Source organism: Anguilla rostrata, chromosome 16 (assembly GCF_018555375.3).
Source record: "Anguilla rostrata isolate EN2019 chromosome 16, ASM1855537v3, whole genome shotgun sequence".
Classification (NCBI taxonomy): Eukaryota; Metazoa; Chordata; class Actinopteri; order Anguilliformes; family Anguillidae; genus Anguilla; species Anguilla rostrata.
Genome location: NC_057948.1, coordinates 26,556,138 through 26,574,441, shown reverse-complemented (window position 1 = coordinate 26,574,441; position 18,304 = coordinate 26,556,138). Strand labels below are relative to the sequence as shown.

The window sequence follows — 18,304 nt, the reverse complement described above, 5'->3', positions numbered from 1 at the left end:
ATCACCTTGTTTTTCCACAGGGAAAAGCTGCAGGGTGGGTGGGGTTATTCTTAGGCCACAGACTCATAGTCAGTGCAGCTGTGTGGTGTCTCTCCTACCACTTATAGGAGATAGCTCCAACCAAAAATAAGATTACTCTTTTAAAAAAAAAAAGTGTTATCAAGTAACATCCACACATACAACCTCTGCAGACATTAAGTAGCTGTACAAGCTGGTTCCTGTAAGTTTATCATCTTACTTTAGATTATTAACCCCTGAATACAACCATTGTACAAAATATCCTTCATTGCACACACAACCCGTCATACATCAAAATATCAAAAGAAAATGCCAGTTAGTGAACTACCCCTCTTAGCTTTTGAATGTGTTGCCAAATACATGCAAGGAATGAAGAGATCTGGGGGATAGTTCACAAAGCAGGATTACCGAGTTAGCTGGACAACTGCGCTGATCAAAACCTGGAACACCTTTTTACTTCAGTCCATGTTCCTGATTTAGGACGGTTCCAGGTTTTACTCTGTGCAGTTACCTAGCTAACTCAGAAATCCTGCTTCGTGAAGCAGGGCCCTGTTCTATGCTCTGCCCTGTAAACAGAACAGATCCCACTACCACCAGCACCATAAAGCTGGTCCTTAAGGAAGTGTTGCTGCATGGAAGAAAGGTAAGTCCCTGTAACTGGGGAATGTGAAGGGAAAGAGGAGTCAATGTTGTGTTGTCACAGTATAAGATTTAGCCCCTTACTCTGATTTCCTCCAATGAATGCCATCACATCCAATACAACTAAGAATCCTCTACTGCACACATCAGCATTCTGTCCATCAAAGTGAGGGATGAATACACAGCCGTCTCTAATAAGACCTCTTCCCCAGAAATCATGCTCCCTCAGCAAAAAGTCATCGACCAGCCTACAAAATTATCACTGTAACAAATCCAGTTTTCAGAATGTCGCATTGCTATTTGAACTGCTCTCTTTCAAAAGAAACAAAATCAGTGTAGAAAACTGTACACAACCACTGTTTTTACCAGGAAAATGCTGCATTTTAATATTTTTACTTTTCTGAGCTACACTAATGTACATAATGGATTGGGCTTCTCATCAGCACCAAAGTAGAAACCTGAATTATTTTAGCTGAAAAGAGGAGGCTGAATCAAATTTTCTGCATCAGAATTCACTTTATGACTTGTGCGGGTATGGAAATGCATGCAAGTCAATCACTGTAGTTTTGGACAGTATGGAAATACATGAAAGTCAATAATTGTAGTTTTGGACAGAAGAGGCAGCGCCAGTGTGAGGTATGTTTATTGGCAGAAAAAGCTTTGGCTCATCTACAAGCTGTGTGGCTTGTCTAGGTGGGTAAAGGGAGTTTCTCTTCTCTCACAACCTGCACGTGACTGGGGCGGCTTTGCCTATCCTAAGTGCTGGTCTGTAGCTAACACCTCACGCTTGGATGAGACCTGGCAGGGGATAATAACCAGTTCAGTTCCGGTGGATGATGTGCCCTCTATCTGCAGAGACATGACATCACACACTCTTTCCCTACGTACTTTGGCCACGAGCCAGACAGGGCTTTGCGGTGCAAGGAATGAGTCATTCCATTAGCTGGGTGCCTTCTGCCAGCGCTGAGGAGACAGCATTCTCCTCAAGATTTGCATGGCCGTTCGCACTGATTTACATGAGTTTGCAACAGCAAGGTTGTTACAGTCCATAATGAACCAATCCCTCATGCCTGACATGACCAGATGAGATTGGGGTAAACTGTGTTGTTGCTGTAAATCCATCGAGACGATTTAATGTCATTTTTTTGCCAATTAACCGCTGTCGAAAGTTTACTGCTTGTCAAGAAATAACTGACTGACGCTATCATAAATATGTTTTGTGCGATTAAAAAGATAATTAACGTAATTCGATGCTAATTTAATTGTTAGCATCAGTAAACCACAAAGTGCTGCTTTGAACTTGAGTTTATTGAGCGCTTCTCAAAAATAAATCCTTCAACAGCCATATCCGCCCTAAATGCTAAAGCTTGTTATCCAATTTGCAGGTCGAGAACCTACCGTGGGTCAGTAGCATTGATTGGCACATTAACCTGCCCTGATTATCGAGTGTTGTAACCAAATTGAGAAATTAATTGCCACCTTATAAAACCACCTGTTAGACGGCAGCCGCGTCGCTAAAACAAGCAAACCATACCAAAAAAAGGAGGAAAATGCACGCGTTGGTCCATACGTTTCTCCGCTGTCTTTCTTTGCTCTTGCCTTCCCACTGGTTTCAGTTAGGTTTTTGCTGGTGGATTGAAGATGAATGCGGAAAGACGATATGGCCCAATCCCAGAGCTCGTTTCAAAGGAAGAAAGCCTCTTACCGACCAGGAAGTAAGCGCACACAACGCTTTCATCCCCTCCTCTTCCCCTGCTCCGAGCTGCATCTCGCTTGCTGCTAGCCCTTCGCCGCCACAGGACACTCCGCAGGGTACAATCGGGGAGCTGTGGCAATTTTTGGAGCGCTTCTTTGGGATACCTCTTTCTATCCTCCAGCACTGGTTCCCAAAGCGTCGGCCTTTATTTGCTCAGTATCCTTTCACCTGCAAATCAACTACCGAAGGTATCGAGGATAGCGCAGTTGTTGCTGAGAGATCTCAGAACATAATAGTTTCTGCAGAGGACGGTAACCAGCCGAAAACCAAAGCTTTCATTCAGGACAGTATGAGCGCGGCAATGGAGTTGCCTTGCCAGGGAGAATCTATGTCAGATTCAGCAAGACTGATAACGGCTGAGGAAGAGGGAGCGGACGATAGACAGCTGCAGGGGATGATGACTCAAGTAAAGATAACTGTTGCCATTCAGGCAGCTGAAGACGAGGAATTAGATGACGAAAACTCCTCAAACCCTATAGATTTCCTTGAGGGCAGCGGCAGCGAAGATGAAGTTGGAAGACACGATAAATCCAGGTAATTTAGCTACAGGCTTGGCTACTAGACCATTAGGGTCTTTATTCCTGCATTTGGCTCCATTTACTTAATCAGTTTGCGATAAACATCGGGCATACTGTACAAGGAGGTCTCGTTATAAAATCTATAGTGTTGATTATAAAGCGTTGACTTAATTGTTGTGTTAAAGTAGGCTTTAATTTAACCTTGTGACATTATCCACCTGTAGTCATGCATTGTAATCCCACTGACGTAAAACCGAGCGACCGGCCAACTAGAGAATTCATGACACCTTCACGAAGACCTGTTGCTTTAATTCCTTTGCGTCATTCCCTGAGCTATTTTTGTTCTTTGTAATGCCTAGGACCCTGATCCATTGGCAGGTCTTTTGTAACGATTCGGCCTATTCGCAATGTAATTCTCAATCTGTACTCGGCGGGCTATGTGTAACTTGTGCTAAACCTTAACCTGGTTGGCTGTTAAACATGACCTAGCCCGATTGCTGAATTTAATAACAGGACATTAATGCACTACATTCGCCGATATATTGCGTTACAATCTTCACTTGCTGGCTGTATGGGGAACCACCAAAAACACGTAGGATGGAGTTTGCCTTAGTCGCGCTAGCGTGGGAATAGAATTGACTGTCTTTTTAAGGGAGGGGGTGGTGAGTCATCCCTGTAACACCCTTACCACTAAGTTCTTGGTATAGTCTTATCTTTGTGTATATTAATGTGCCTACATGTATTGGAATAGAAGACTGGTTCAGAATCCAGCCCTGGTGTTGCATTGACACCGAGTAGTGACTGGCCTTCTGCATAGAAATAAACTTTGCTGTGCAGTTGGCTGGACACACCCCACTGAGCACAGCATAGTGCAGTGTAAGGTCACCTGTCAACACTTTCTGCTGTGCAGTTGGCCTCCTACTGTAAGCATCCTTTTTAGATGGAATGATTTATGTGGCTATCTTCAGTAATGGACATTTTCTCTCTCCAGGTGTCTAGGTATATGGCTGTGTAAGCAGTGTCACCTCTTTCCATTCTCACAGTGGTGCAGGTACAAGTGGCGGGGAACTGGAGGAGGTGAGCTGGCAGCCCCCGGACCCTGAGCTGATGGAAAAGCTGGTGACACAGATCGAATATTACCTGTCTGATGAGAATCTGGAGCACGACGCTTTCCTGCTCAAGCATGTCCGTCGTAACAAGCTGGGCTTCGTCAGTGTTAAACTGCTGACATCCTTCAAGAAGGTATGCTTGCTTTGGCTGCTGCGTTCTGTTGGTAGGGAGATTCTGTAACAAGATTGCTATTCATCAGCTGTTTTGAAATCCTGGGGATTTCTGTTGCATAAAATAAAGATTTCAAAATGGCAATCATTTTAATTGTTCTAAAATTCAGTGGAACTTTTTTTTTCAGTGGAATTTTGTCAGACACCTTATCCTGTTTGCAATTTCCTTTTAATGTTTGGGTCATAAGGAAATGATTGAACTTGAGTTCTTACTAAACTTTAGAAGGATGTTGCTGCAATTAATCATAGTGCTGTGAAGCTGTAATTTGCGGCTGAAAGTTGTGGAAGGTGATTTTTTGAAATACAAAATCATGCCAGAAGTACTGCATGAGTACTACTGAAACACATTTCCGCAGTTCTCAGGAACTGAGTGGAAGAACTTTCATGATCATATGTCCTGAGCAACTGTTTGACAACCACTTGTGTGTAATTTTACATTTGTCTTACCAGGTGAAGCATCTAACTCGAGACTGGAGAACGACTGCATACGCGCTGAGACAGTCGACGCTGCTGGAGCTGAACGAGGAGGGGCGGAAGGTGAGGCGGCGATCCCCGGTGCCCGTGTTCGCGAGCGAGAGCCTGCCCAGCCGCATGCTGCTGCTCAGCGAGCTGCAGAGCTGGCCTGAGCTGGGCGTGGCCCTGGAGGGCGGGGCGGGGGACGGCAGCGAAGGCGGCGGGGTTACTCAGCAGGAGCGCCTGATGGAGCTGCTGCTCAAGGCCTTCGGGACGTACGGCCCCATCGCCTCCGTGCGCGTCCTGAAACCGGCGAAGGAACTTCCAGCTGACCTGAAGAAGCTGAGCGGACGCTACACCCAGCTGGGGGTGGAGGAGTGCGCCATCGTGGAGTTTGAGGAGGTGGAGGCTGCCGTGAGGGCCCACGAGGCCGTGGCAGGAGAGGAGGAGGGGACGAGCACCCTGGGAGTGAAGGTGGTCCTAATTGGGACAAAGCCGCCGAAGAAGAAGGTGCTCCGAGAGCGCCCGCGTGAGGAGGGAGGCATGCGCAAGAGCCGCTCCCTGAACAGCAGAGTCCGGGAGCTGCAGTACCTGGACGAGTCCACCTGCAGCTCGTCAGAGACTGAGAGCAACCCCACCACCCCCAGGCCGGTCCGCAAGACGCAGTCCCTCAACAAGCTGAGCCCCACAGGAGGGGGTGCCAGCTTCCTGCAGAACAATCACCTGAGCCCAGCCTTGTCGCCCCGCTCCAGCCCCTGGTCCAGCCCCCGCGTCAGCCCACGCACCAGCCCCTGCCCCCAGCGCAAATCCCCGCACATCCAAATGTCTCCCCTGGCCAGCGAGGGCAGGCTGAGCCCGGAGTCCGGCCGCCGCTGGGCGGACTACTCTTCGGACAGCAGCCTGACCCCGATCGGCAGCCCCTGGGTGCAGCGTCGGCGCCAGGTGGCCTCCCTGGAGAGCAGCCCCGTCGGCAGCCCGATGATGGGCCGCAAGATCCAGAATGCGGACGGGCTGCCGCCCGGGGTGGTGAGGCTGCCCCGCGGCCCCGACGGCACCCGCGGCTTCCACAACCCCTCGGTGGAAGAGCGGGGAAAGACTGCAGCAACCCAAACCTGATCCGGCGGATCGGAGAAGAGCCCACACACCCAGCACGCTCCAGGCAGCAAGCCGTGTAGGTGAGAGAACTGATGCATCCCTCCCCCACACACGGTGAATGAGAATATGAACAGTAGAATGCCATTTTTGCTAATTGGCCTTTTGTTTTATTTCGTTTTTGTTTTTTAAATCTGTTTGTAAATTTTATTTTTGTGACCATTCAAAATGTTATTTGTTCTAAGCTGTTACTACTGCAAGAGACTAGAGTTGGTTTCCGTGAAATCCCAAAAGTTGAGTGCTTTTGAGCAGTAAATGCCACACAGCAATGGAGTTTATCCCCATAAGCGTACTGGGGTGTTCATGAAAAGGGGTGGTGGGAGGAGGAACTGGGGTCTGACTCCATTTTTATTTACAATGTCTCATTGTGCACAGTGGGTCAAGTGAAGCATTTTCAGTGGATGTTGTGAAAAGTGGACATGGTGTGACGTACTGACCAATGATTCACGGAAAAGGTTACATGATGTTGTGAATTCATCACTGTATACCATTTGTCTGTCTGAATATTACAAAAAACAGTATTTGACTTGTCTTTTGTGAAAAGTGGCCATTTTCATGTTTACAGATTCTTATTTGTTTTATTGTAGCAAATTGGCTTTAATTTGGTTTCCCCTTATGCCTCAGGTGACTGATAGCTAATGCTGCTAATATAAGAGATGCTATCCTCACTCTGAAATGGTGATTATATAGCCTACGGTCTGTCTTACCCTTGAGAGGATGTAGGCATCGATGCATTTCCTGTTTGTTTGTGTGGGAATGGCAGTGTTTGTGTGTGTGTGGGAGGTTAATTTGACGGTCCATGCTCAGATGTTGCTGCAGCAATCAAATGTGCATTTCCTCTTGTACAAATAAAGCACTAAAATTGCATTTGCACTTGACCGACTTTGGGTACTGTCTGCTTTTTTTTATAGAAGGAAAATCAATGTCTAAATCATTTGTTTGTCTTTTACATTTCACCTGTTATGGTCCACATGAGTATCCAACTTGAGTGATTCAAGATGTTAAAATGGATCAAGCAAATTTCTAATTGCATTACAGCAGATTTTAAAGCACTTGTCTACCCCTATCCAGTTATGAATTTTGGCATACCTTGTTCTTTCATTGGCAAACTACACCATCCACCTCTTAGGTTAGATCATGCATATAATGGGTTCTGATGTTTCTCCCCAGACTATTTTTTTTCTAAATGCACTGTCCTTCATCCTTACTGAAGTATGGCTGCAACCATATGTAGGCCTATTTTATATTTGAATTGCAACCCTTTTTCAGCAACTTTCTGTTCAAAATGAAACCATTACTCCGTGCATTGCTTTTTAGACTACATCAGTCAGACTGCATATTGTGAAACGATGCATTGCACCTAGGCTCTCAAATGTGCTGCAGAAAAGCTAACGGAACAACGGTTCAGATTATTTTGCGGATTCCCATATCATAATCAAACTGATACCTTAAAGGTATGATGTAGAAGATTTCACATCATTGGGGGGGAGATGGATACGAGTAACTCAAGTGTTTCATTGTAAGTGAGCCATGCTTTGCATGGACCGTACCCATTTGCATTCGTATTTGTTCCCAAACTGCGCAAGTGCTGTCTGGTTTCTCTCTTCTACAGTCTGAAAGTAAAAACCAGACGGAGTCTAGACCAATTCAAGTAACCGTTTCAACTTTGTCAGTGTAGTGTGTGAAAGGACTTGAGTGACAAAACAGAGACCTTCAGAATACTTGATATATTTTAAGCATGTTTTATACATAAATTTACCTAATTCTTTTTTGCAGCCTTTAATTCCTTGTTCATACATTGAACTTAAATTAACAAAAACTAGTAATTTTATGTGCTTAGTCTGATCGTGAAAAGATCAATTGTCAGATTTTCTGTATTGGTTTAAGCTATGAAAAATCATGTTTCGTGTCACATCAAACTAACATCCATTACAAAACCCCATAATCTCAAGTTTTCCCAAAAACATGTGACCTACACCCAGTGATGTTAATCCCTCTCAGGCACTACCCTGAAGTAAGGTATTATACTTTTCTAATTTTGTACAAAACATTTATGGTCTTGAGACCCAAACCACAAGGTTATCTCTGGTAAAAACTATTCTTGATCTCTAAAGGGTTTCGTGTTCCTGCTCCCCTAGGTCTACCTTCTGTTGACAGTGGTTTCCCTCGGTCCCAAATCGGCAGTTCTCTGCTTGCCTGGCCATAAACACCAGCCTCACCAGTGTTATATTAGAATTGCATCAACTTGGGTATTTCACACATTACTATGGGTTACTGTAATCTATTCAAGCAGACTGCTTTTAAGTGATCGGAACATTCATCGAAGTACGACATATTTTAACAAACCACAGGTCAATTGAACCGCTTTTCTGTTCCCCAATTTGAATGTGGTACTTCAGAATCTGGACACAGCATGTTTTTCTCCACAGACATTCCTTTCCCTGAGGGTTGCGGGCATCCATCTGGACATCCCCATCTGAGGTGCAGCTGCAGTCAGCGGAAGACCTGGGGCTGGAGTGACACCCACCTCTGGTGCAGCTTCTCCTTGAGGTGATCGGGGGCAAAGCTGCAGTCGATGGCCCGCTGGGACAGCGCCCACATGGCTTCCTGGCTGAGCCCAAACGTGGAGGCTGCCAGCTGGTACTCCTGAGAGAGCTCTGTGCTGAACACCCCCTTATCATCAGTCTGCGGGGAGCAAAGAAGCAAACGTCAAGAGTCTTAATGTGTGGATAGGAAGGGGTTTTAGAGTGGTGTGGTGAATGGGATATATATACTCACACACAGTACACAAGGGTGTCCCAGCTGGTACCAATACAGGAAATGGTGCTTATCGTAGGATGACACCACTTGACCCTTCACATTGGAAGTCAAGCACAACTCTGCAAGGGATGAGGGCCAATAAAACGGTTAAAACATTCTGTCATTGAGTTCACGCTCTGTTTCAGTGTGAAGAAATTAATGTGAGTGTGAGAAAATGAGTGTGTCGAAACGACTGGCAGTATATTCTTACCAAGAGGGATATTTCTCTCCCTCACTTTGTCCACCAAGCTTTGGGACCCGCCCACTTCTGGGTGTAAGAATGTTCCATGGCCAATCCTGTCAGGAGGCAGGGTCAAGAGTAACTCTGACTCCTCCTTCTGGGAGGGAACCTGGAACAAAGCAGTTTCTGCTTTTCTGGGGCTTCTGCCTGAATATTATTTCCAAAAGTGTCGTAGATATGCAGCTCAATACCTCAGATAGATGTAGAGCAAGCTTTAGTCCACAGTTCTTGCCTTTCTGCAGAGCAGGCAAGAGGTCCTTTCCATGACCAACCTTTGGAAGGATACCATATAATTTAAAGCCTTCCATTTGACAGAAACTGAAAAACTTGACTGAGTAAACAAGGTTTTTATTAAAGATACCCAATACTTGCCATGCCCTTTATAACAGAGCATTGTAGCATATAGTGCACATGCATTTATGTATGTTGGCAATAGCTGTATGCATTTTTATTGTAATAAATACTGTCATTTATCTGAGAAAAAAGTCTTGTGCACTTCCATTTTACCAAACAAAAGTTTTTTTTAATTACAATGTGTCAAAGGTATGAATATATTTTGAAATCACTATGTATAGTTTGATCCACTGACCTTTGGATCACCACTGAGATCCAGTCCAACCACAACACCATCACTGGACACCATGAAATCCTCTGCAAGTTTAACAGTCTCCATGGCAACCTGAGGTCCATTCCTTCGGTCAACAGCCACTAGAAACCTAGATAGGACAAGAGGTACATACAGTGAAGTCATTACTAAAGTGGTGAAGACACTCAGAGTTATTTTTGCCATGGATATGATCAGACATGACAGCAGTATACAATATACTGTATATATCAATAGTTTAGCTTGTACTTAGTGCGGTTAAATGTTGCTTTTACCTCACTTCAATGTCCAAACCTTCTTGTTGGCATTGACGAATGGCTTCAATGACTGTTTCCACATACATCCTCTTTGTTAAACCTTATCAGAAAAAAAAATTGTACATCATTTTGAAAAATAAACCAAAGACTCAATTATTTCTTTGTGTTGTGTGCCAGCAGGGCGAGCTCCGCTGTGTGTCTTTCTTCATAAAATGGTATACCTGTGTGTGTCTCCTCACGGGGCGAGGTGCCTGCGTGTCTCCTCATTGAGAAGGATACCTGTGTGTGTGTGTGTCCTCACAGAGAGATACCTGTGTGTGTGTGTGTGTCCTCACAGAGAGAGATACCTGTGTGTGTGTCCTCACAGAGGGAGATACCTGTGTGTGTGTGTCCTCACAGAGAGAGATACCTGTGTGTGTGTGTCCTCACAGAGAGAGATACCTGTGTGTGTGTGTGTGTGTGTGTGTCCTCACAGAGAGAGATACCTGTGTGTGTGTGTGTGTGTGTCCTCACAGAGAGGGATACCTGTGTGTGTGTGTGTGTGTGTGTGTGTGTGTGTGTGTGTGTGTGTGTGTGTCCTCACAGAGAGGGATACCTGTGTGTGTGTGTGTGTGTCCTCACAGAGAGAGATACCTGTGTGTGTGTGTGTGTGTGTGTGTCCTCACAGAGAAGGATACCTGTGTGTGTCTCCTCACGGGGTGTGCTCCTCAGCTCCAGATACTTCACTCCATCTGCAGCAAACTCACCAATCACAGCTTTGGCAACCTGTAGGTCAAGACACCTCTTATTCTCCCTGCATGCACAATTCTGGTTATAGTATGATCATTACAAAGACTTGTTGGAATAGTTCTTAATTTTCCACATAATTTTAACCTAGTGTATTTTCCCTTCATGCGAAGTTGATAAGATAATTTAACAGCAATGCAATAGAAAATACTGGTGCTCAAAAAGTGATTATAAAGAGCAGATGTTCTGTGATTCTGTTATGGTTTTTAACTGCCTTCAAATAATGGTCAATGTTGCAAAGAGTCATACTTCCCACTTAAACATGAGCACGAGAAAAGGAATTAGGCTACTGTACCATGAGAATGTCTTCTTCTGTGTCTACTAGTCGCTGAATCACTTTGAAAACCTCAAAGCATCTGCAAAATAAGAGATTTATTAGTAATGTTAAAGGTAACTGATGAATCAGGTTGGCATATTAGGATAATCTCTGGCTATGAAGCGACTACCTACTCGTCAAGTGTCTTGCGCTGCCCCTTGCGGATGGCAGTCATGCTGTGCTGGATATTGAGATGTGGTTTACGGGAAATTAGGTTCTCCATGGTGGCAATACTGATGGAGCCATTGAGGTGGGCATGGAGTTCCTGCAAACATTACAAGACTCTTTTCAGTTTTTTATCACAATTTTATCTTTAAAAGACACATTTCATATGTAACTTCATAAGACACATTTCATATTCAGAAATCACCCATATTTAAGCAGGCAAATAACCTGTTAAATATAAATCTTAATGACTGATAAAGGTAATCGATGTACAGATGTCTTCAGTTAAGTAGAAATACGCATTTTTCAGTAGCTAGCAAGTTATATAGAAACATGCTGAGCAAGCTAACGCAGCTAATTAGCGAGAAAACATGCTTACATAAGCTTGCCGCCCGTAAAAAATGTTATTAAAGTGGCAGTTAGTGGCATGGGAGCACCGTGTTAGTTGTAGTTCGACGCTGGGGGTACTTGCCAAAGCCCATGGTGCTTTGGGTTGTGTTACGTTTGCGTCCAAACCACGAAACTGTACTCGCCCTACATAACGGCAGATATAGACCACTGAACTGTCTGGGAAGATGGCCGTTGTTTGCACGATTGTTTGGTCTCCCCTGCTATGCGAGCATGGTTCCATCTCAGATTCGCCTTATCTGTGCTTCAGCGTAGCGCTACAGTACGTTTTCGTGATTGGTGCATTCTTGTCCATTAGCTACCGAATCACTTATCGTGTCTTTAGCTAAAGTTAGTTGTAAATGGATATAAAGCAAGCGATCACTTACCACTTTTGGAAGCTGTCGGTAAAACGAATCTGCTGGCTTCTCCATCCGCGTTGAGAACAAAGTATTATAAACTGTAACTCAGTAACTGGCTCTTTGTTACTATAAATATTAATACAATTGTAACGTTTGAGAAACAACGCTTTATGAATAACATTAGCACTGTTCTAACTCAGCCTTGGTCATATAACTAGAGTTGCTTTCAGTGCACATTTTGCATTGCACCGACTAATTGCAGCTCTCTAACCACTCCCCGCATCAACAAGGACCCAGTCAGGACAGTTCCCATTACCAGGAAAGCAGACTAAAACCTAAACATGGGAAAATGATGCGCGATATTCAGTACGTTATTTCTGCTACTTTAGCAAAAAAAAAAAAAAAAGGCAAGAATATACAGAACTCCTTCGAGACTTTATATACATTCGTTTTAACAAATATTTAGTTACATTACCAAAACGTGTACACAACCAAATCTTTCAACAGTAGGAAACCAGTTAATGCTGCACATATTCATCAACCGAATGAGTAATCATTCTCGTATTTGTCGATTAAGTATTACATTATATATACTTTGAACATATATACATTTACTGTACAATAAACCTTTTTCATTTGAAGTTTCAAAATTTGCTAACGATGAAAACAGAAGCGGCTTAACCATTAATTCTAAACCATCATCACAATATTGATCTCTGATTTGCATAAACTATCCCAAGAACACTTATAAATATGTTCTATATGTAATCCTATAGAACATTTATATACAGGTGGCTTTTCTGGACATACTTTGTAGTAGGATTTCAAATGTACTGAGTCATAATTATATATCATACACAACAACTGATCACAAAAAAGATAAGCAACCATCAACAGTCTGCCTGGCAAAAGTCACTGTGAAGATGCTTTCAGTTGTCGCAAAGCATCGAGAGACCGTAGCCAGCAGCAATTCCTGCCTTGCATCCAATAGCAGTTTTAAAGCGTCAAACAAAGAAATCAGTTTTTATTTCCATGTCCCTCTTCAAAATAGATACAATCATTCCATCACATTAATGGACAATCTAAGCCACAGAAACATTAAAGTGATGGAAAAAGACAGGACACACTGAACACACATGCGCAAGAAGCTCCCTGGCTCTCCTAAAGTGCACCTCACATGTCTGACTCTAATCGCTGTTCCTTGCTCCATAGGATTCTATTTTAAATTATACATTGAATTAATAAATAATACAAAAAGGAGAAAGACAGTCTTGAGGGATGAGCATGCCATCTGACAAGTGCAAATGGAGGCGTCTCTGACCAGTATGTTCCAGGGGGGTGTTTGGGGCAGCGCAGTGTGTTATAGAGGGATTTGGACCAGGCAGGTGTATGTGAACAGGAATATCCTGATAGGGGGTCATAAAAGTCACACTCATGGGCAGCACACCATGCAAGCAGCAACCCCACCCCATCTGTTCTTCAGCTCAGATGTACAGAGAGCCATCTGCAGGCCCCACGTAGCCCACTCCAATCAGCAGCACATCGATCAGCGTCCAGATGCCCAACCCTCCAAAGCTGAAGAGCTTCCCGAGGCCTTCTCGCCACTGGCCAAGATAGAACCTGTCGGCTCCAAACCCACCCAGTGTAATGCTGCAGACAAACAGACACACACACGGTTAGCCTCGGTCCTCATGACCACAATAATCAGTGCTAACAGGTGTTCTGCACTATGAGAGAAAGGTACCTGAGGGCCAAGGCTGTTGACCACTTGTACCCTCCGGTCCAGTTGCAGTACAGACGTTTTGGGAAAGTTCGGTTCCCTGTAAATAAACAAAAAAGAGATACATCTGTGCAGTACCATATCACAACCACTTTATTCATTTAAAAATAAAACACATCCTCACTGAGTTGCAACAGTGGCAGTCAGCTCTACGGTGGCAATGTGGTGTAATAGTTAGAGGAGTGAGCTTGTAACCTAAAGGTTCCACGCTTGATTCCCAGGTAGGATACTGCCATTGTACCCCTGAGCAACCTGAAATCTGCTTAACCTGAATTGCTTTAGTAATATATCCAGCCGTATAAATGCATACTGAAAATGTTAAGTCGCACTGCTAATGCGCCTGCTAAAAGCCCATAATTTAATGTCAGCCTGAACACAAATTACACCAGCTGCCTTAAAATCAAATGTAAAACTTCTGGCAGTGCGTAGAATTAAGAAGTAGCTTACAAATATCTAAATAATTTAAGATATACTATAACAGTATAGAGCAATAATATACATAACATACATATTGTTTGTTTTCCAGTTCATCACATAGTGTGGCAGGTGCTCACCCAAACAGTGCACGTGGTCCAGCACAGTACAGTTGGCATTGTAGCGTTTGCGAGGACAGGCCACTGTCATACAGCTGGTAGAGTTGGAGCACTGGTACTTTGAAGGGTCCAGCTGCCAGCAGAACTGGCAGGTCATTGTGAGAGAGAAGTTGGTCAACTGTTGTCCTGAAGGCCCCTAAAAGCACAGAACACAGAGATGCTGCGTACCAAGAAACACCCACCCGTTCTGCCACCTATTATTAAGCACTCTCTCGTGTGAAATACAGTGAACACTGAAAATTATGCAGGTGCCCAAAAATGTACTCTCCATCCTCCTGCTGACAGCCGCCACTAACAAAGACAATGCTGCTTTGCAGACTCACAAGGCAGTGGACACCCTCGTGGGTCTTGCAGGAAAAGGAGGCAGGCTTGCCATACGAGCAGTTGTAACGTTCAATGCAAGTGATGCAGACAGCAGGTAGCTTGGAACACAGGCCTCCACTCGGACACTTGTGAGCGTAGCCGGCCAAATCTGTTGGAGACACTGCATAGACAAACAATTTAACTGTAAGATGTATATAAATTACATTTTAACAGATGCTTCATTGTTATTCGCCATCATATTCATCATTACTTTAAAAGAACTGTTACCTGGAGTGGGAGCTGCGGCCACAGGGCTTGTAATAACCGGACTCTGCTGTGCATCTCGGCTGTACGGGGGTTCCTGGCCTAGATGGGGGGAACTCAGGTACCCTAAAACACGTGATATACAAAGTGAGGTTAGTACAAAGGTCCTGACTATAGCCAGGGTTTAGCTTACAGTTAGCTAGTTTACAAGCGCCATGACCTATTTTTTTTTTAACTTTGTAATTTTACACGTGCAAATACATGGAAGCCAGATGATTTCGTTTTGGGAGTTACACACTATCCATTAGAAATGCAGTAGTATTCGTAGTCACAAACGTTACTTGCTTGGTAAACAGTAATACATGTTGCTCTTAGACATTATCTGCCATATACAAAAGACAAATCCGGCGCCTACACTGCTAGCCAACTTAACTTAAACAAACGAAGGTTGCGTAGCAAACATATCGATAAATCGTTTACGGGTGAATTTCTAGATTGTAAAAGTATACTGTCTTACAGCTAGCTATCTTTTGGGTACGGTAATCTATAAGCCATTGTGGCATGCAAACCGTGTCAGGCTGATCTGATCACGGACGCTACTGTGTTTGTTTGATGATTCTGGTACGGTTCGAAGTAGTTGGCTAGCTCGCTAGCATTGACAAAGATGTCCTCTGGCTAACTTACAGACAATGGGCCGATCAGGAGAACGCCAAATTAATTTAATTTTTACATAAGTAGACTCCTCCTACCGTTTACAGATTGTAGACAAGAATCTATAAACAAAAGAATCGTGATCCCGCAAGCTCTCATGATAAATGCAGCTTTCTCAGATCCCCGAAACTAAAAATCCCTTCCCATCCCGAAGCTTGCTCTGCACAATTTTGACTTCCTCAAACCTTGGTTAGTCCAAACTCCGCCTACTTCCCCCTTTAAAGGGACCGCACCGAAATAACTTACCAACCGTTTATTGGTGGTTATGACTAATTAATGTAAATTTAGGCTGCGTTTAGAAAATAAAAAAGTAATAAAAAATAAATAAGATAAAAATAAAAAATTTAATGTGTAATGTATTAACAATACATATACAACAATACATCCCTGATAATAAGAAAACTGTATACTAGTGTATCCGATCAACCTCGTTTGATCACCAGGGGGCGTCAGTGAATAGTTTCGATTAAAATCAGTACTCAAAGGGCAGACCCTTTTTTTCAATGAAAGGGAAAATAAATGTATTTTCACATTTATGAATTTTGACAAAAATGAGCGGTGCTACAAATTATTTCAAGCCGTAAAATACGTAAAATAAAATTGCAGTGTCAATTTGAGGTAACAGTGCAGAGGGTTTTCCTAGACAGAGCATAAATTACACACAGAATGGATTAAATATTTGAAACATTCATTAAAAAAACAAAGGACTGGGTAATACAGAGGAATGTAACACCACTGAAGTGTGCAAAGCAAAAATAATAAAGTGAAAGTGCATGTGTCAGGCACACAGTTATCCTCTGTCACTGTGCACCAAACACAGAGCATCAGAAATACGCAAAATGCCACAAAGATTGTGAATTATTCTAATGTTACAGCAAAACACATTAAACTCCATATTATCTTCTCTAACTATATTAAGCCAGAGTGAGCGTTAAATTTGGAGTAATATCCTTTTTTTTTTTGTTTGTTGAGGAATCAGACACCACATGCTGAGTCATCTCAAACAGAGAGAGGTGGTTGAGTCAGTTTGGGCAGCATTTGGACTAAGCATACGCATCAGGCACATAGTAGCTGCTATAGACCTCAGATGTTTTGAGTCCAGAACAGTATGGCAATGTGACAATATATCCCTAAGAATTCCTTCAATTAGCCTTAATGTAAAAGACTCATTCCCACAATGCAGGAATTGTAAAACAAATTGCAATTACAATAATAAAAATATGCTTGTAATTGTGATTTAATATGTGGTGTAAATTATTATACTGAATAATATCTCTAAAAAAATAAATAGTTACTGTAGTTAAAGAATCCAAGAACCTTTCTCCATTAAATTGTTGCTTCTTGCACTTACAACCTGGTGCCAGGAGATGGCACCCTTTACAAACACAGCTATAGCGTCATTATTATTATTATTATTATTATTATTATTATTATTATTATTATTATTGTTATAAATAATGGTCCACGCTGTGTGTCCAGGTCTGCCATGTGAGGGAGAAGACTCACAGTGTCATCTCTCAGTGAGGAGTTTGAGGGGTAAATGAGGGTAACAGTTCCGCCTGCTGATGGTTGAGAGCAGGGTCCCTCAGAGACATGCAGCTGCTGCTCGCTCTGTCTGGGAATCTGCTCCCCCCATTAAGCCAGGCAGGAAGAGAGACAGACAGACCAGGTGTGGCTGGGCTGCAGCTGCTGGAAGGGACAGGGAAAAGGAACAGGGTCCCAGCCCTAGAGTATACCATTCTATACCAGTCTGGTTTGTCTTGGCCTCTGTGCATGTGTTATAACAACAATCCCAAGAATAACGTAGTGTCATTTTCTTTAACAGAATATGGGCTTATGTTGAATTTGAGATTCTGCAAATGAGTGCATAATGCATTTTTTACTGTGTGGCCTCTATTCCTACTTTTAGGAATAGAGGCCACCAATTTTACTAAATTTAGAAGTAAGTTACCCACTGAATTTGAAAGTTCCTTTGAATTCAGTGATTAGTAATCAGTAATCATTTGGCTGAGACCCCACCAAGGGTGAAATTTGACTGTTTGATGGAAATTCTGTATTCTGTATTTGTCCACAGAGGGTATAGATGCCCTGGGGCCTGGATGTGGGTGACCAAACCCATGAGACTCAATTGGTCTTGGCCATAGTACATCCTTACACTGTTTAACTTCTTTTCTGCCCTTGTGAATCTATGAAATGGTATATCTTTTGTCAAACTTTGAATGTATATTTATAGAAATTTTCATGTGTATGTGCATGACACATGCACCTGTGTTCACGTGTACTTGTGTGTGTGTGTGTGTGTGTGTGTGTGTGTTCATGACACTCTTGCTACACATCTACTGCTTTCTTTCCCCCCTCTCCAAATGTTTCATCCTGCTTTGGTTTCAGGAATGGAGAATGGAACATGGAATGGAGTACTGAGTATTTACATTCGCACCAATGAAGTCTAGGCAACCTGTTGCCCAGACACCCAGAACGTCCCCGCTCTCACCAGCAGCATATGATGTGTGCACCTGTACCGCACCTCACTCCGCTGCTGGCTCATATCCTGCGCTGATTGGCTGTCCTCGGGGAACACAACTCCGCTTATGTCATTCCCAGTTAGCCCATCTGCTGAAGCAGCGACTGCCAGTCTATACATCGGAAATGTACACTTTGCACACAAGGGCACTTGTAGCATGCACTTGTGTGGAAACAACTCACTGACACAACTTCGGCCCCCCTGAGGAAAATGGGCACCATGTTAGCGACTAACTGAACTTTTTTTCTGTAGTTAGCTGTTATTGGTGGAAGCTGTGGAAGGGAATGTGCAGTTGTTTGAGATGTTGATATAGTCTGGAAACACAGCAGCGGTCTCCCTTCACTTCTACCCCTCTATTTCTCTTTCTAAGGCGTGAAAGAGAGAGAGGATGAGGGAGCC

The 18,304-nt window shown here is 43.5% G+C and overlaps 3 protein-coding genes across 5 annotated transcripts; 1 reads left to right on the top strand and 2 right to left on the bottom strand.

Annotated features, from left to right (window-relative positions):
• Positions 1-2,163: 2,163 nt before the first annotated feature.
• Positions 2,164-6,694, top strand: larp6a (La ribonucleoprotein 6, translational regulator a). Its single transcript, XM_064314037.1, has 3 exons — positions 2,164-2,947; positions 3,975-4,173; positions 4,662-6,694. The coding sequence occupies exons 1-3, from the start codon at positions 2,208-2,210 to the stop codon at positions 5,778-5,780; spliced, it is 2,058 nt and encodes a 685-aa protein (XP_064170107.1). The 5' UTR covers positions 2,164-2,207; the 3' UTR covers positions 5,781-6,694.
• On the bottom strand, positions 5,935-12,008 carry adal (adenosine deaminase-like). 3 transcript variants are annotated; one of them, XM_064314040.1, is made up of 10 exons: positions 11,761-12,008; positions 10,954-11,084; positions 10,799-10,859; positions 10,395-10,482; positions 9,736-9,817; positions 9,446-9,572; positions 9,048-9,128; positions 8,827-8,965; positions 8,595-8,695; positions 5,935-8,501 (listed from the first exon to the last, which is right to left on the bottom strand). In XM_064314040.1, exons 1-10 carry the CDS (start codon positions 11,803-11,805, stop codon positions 8,310-8,312), a joined length of 1,047 nt encoding a protein of 348 aa, XP_064170110.1. In that variant the 5' UTR covers positions 11,806-12,008; the 3' UTR covers positions 5,935-8,309. The 3 variants fall into 3 exon arrangements, with proteins under 3 accessions (XP_064170110.1, XP_064170108.1, XP_064170109.1); XM_064314038.1 differs by lacking the exon at positions 11,761-12,008 and adding an exon at positions 11,364-11,624; XM_064314039.1 differs by lacking the exon at positions 11,761-12,008 and adding an exon at positions 11,457-11,624.
• A 141-nt stretch (positions 12,009-12,149) lies between these two features.
• tm2d3 (TM2 domain containing 3) lies at positions 12,150-15,582 on the bottom strand. The gene is made up of 6 exons (XM_064314041.1): positions 15,423-15,582; positions 14,698-14,799; positions 14,430-14,590; positions 14,068-14,242; positions 13,478-13,553; positions 12,150-13,383 (listed from the first exon to the last, which is right to left on the bottom strand). The coding sequence occupies exons 1-6, from the start codon at positions 15,481-15,483 to the stop codon at positions 13,218-13,220; spliced, it is 741 nt and encodes a 246-aa protein (XP_064170111.1). The 5' UTR covers positions 15,484-15,582; the 3' UTR covers positions 12,150-13,217.
• Between the last annotated feature and the right edge of the window lie 2,722 nt (positions 15,583-18,304).

Excerpts from the sequence above, each read along its gene's own strand:
- larp6a (XM_064314037.1), top strand. The coding sequence starts at position 2,208 with ATGCACGCGTTGGTCCATACGTTTCTCCGCTGTCTTTCTTTGCTCTTG. Across the intron at positions 2,948-3,974 it reads GGAAGACACGATAAATCCAG|TGGTGCAGGTACAAGTGGCG; the intron begins GTAATTTAGCTA and ends CCATTCTCACAG. Across the intron at positions 4,174-4,661 it reads TGCTGACATCCTTCAAGAAG|GTGAAGCATCTAACTCGAGA; the intron begins GTATGCTTGCTT and ends TTGTCTTACCAG.
- adal (XM_064314038.1), bottom strand. The coding sequence starts at position 11,615 with ATGGAACCATGCTCGCATAGCAGGGGAGACCAAACAATCGTGCAAACA. Across the intron at positions 11,085-11,363 it reads TTTACGGGCGGCAAGCTTAT|GAACTCCATGCCCACCTCAA; the intron begins GTAAGCATGTTT and ends TAATGTTTGCAG. Across the intron at positions 8,696-8,826 it reads GGAGAGAAATATCCCTCTTG|AGTTGTGCTTGACTTCCAAT; the intron begins GTAAGAATATAC and ends CATCCCTTGCAG.
- tm2d3 (XM_064314041.1), bottom strand. The coding sequence starts at position 15,483 with ATGAGAGCTTGCGGGATCACGATTCTTTTGTTTATAGATTCTTGTCTA. Across the intron at positions 14,591-14,697 it reads GGCCGCAGCTCCCACTCCAG|TGTCTCCAACAGATTTGGCC; the intron begins GTAACAGTTCTT and ends TTGTCTATGCAG. Across the intron at positions 13,554-14,067 it reads GGACCACGTGCACTGTTTGG|GGAACCGAACTTTCCCAAAA; the intron begins GTGAGCACCTGC and ends GTTTATTTACAG.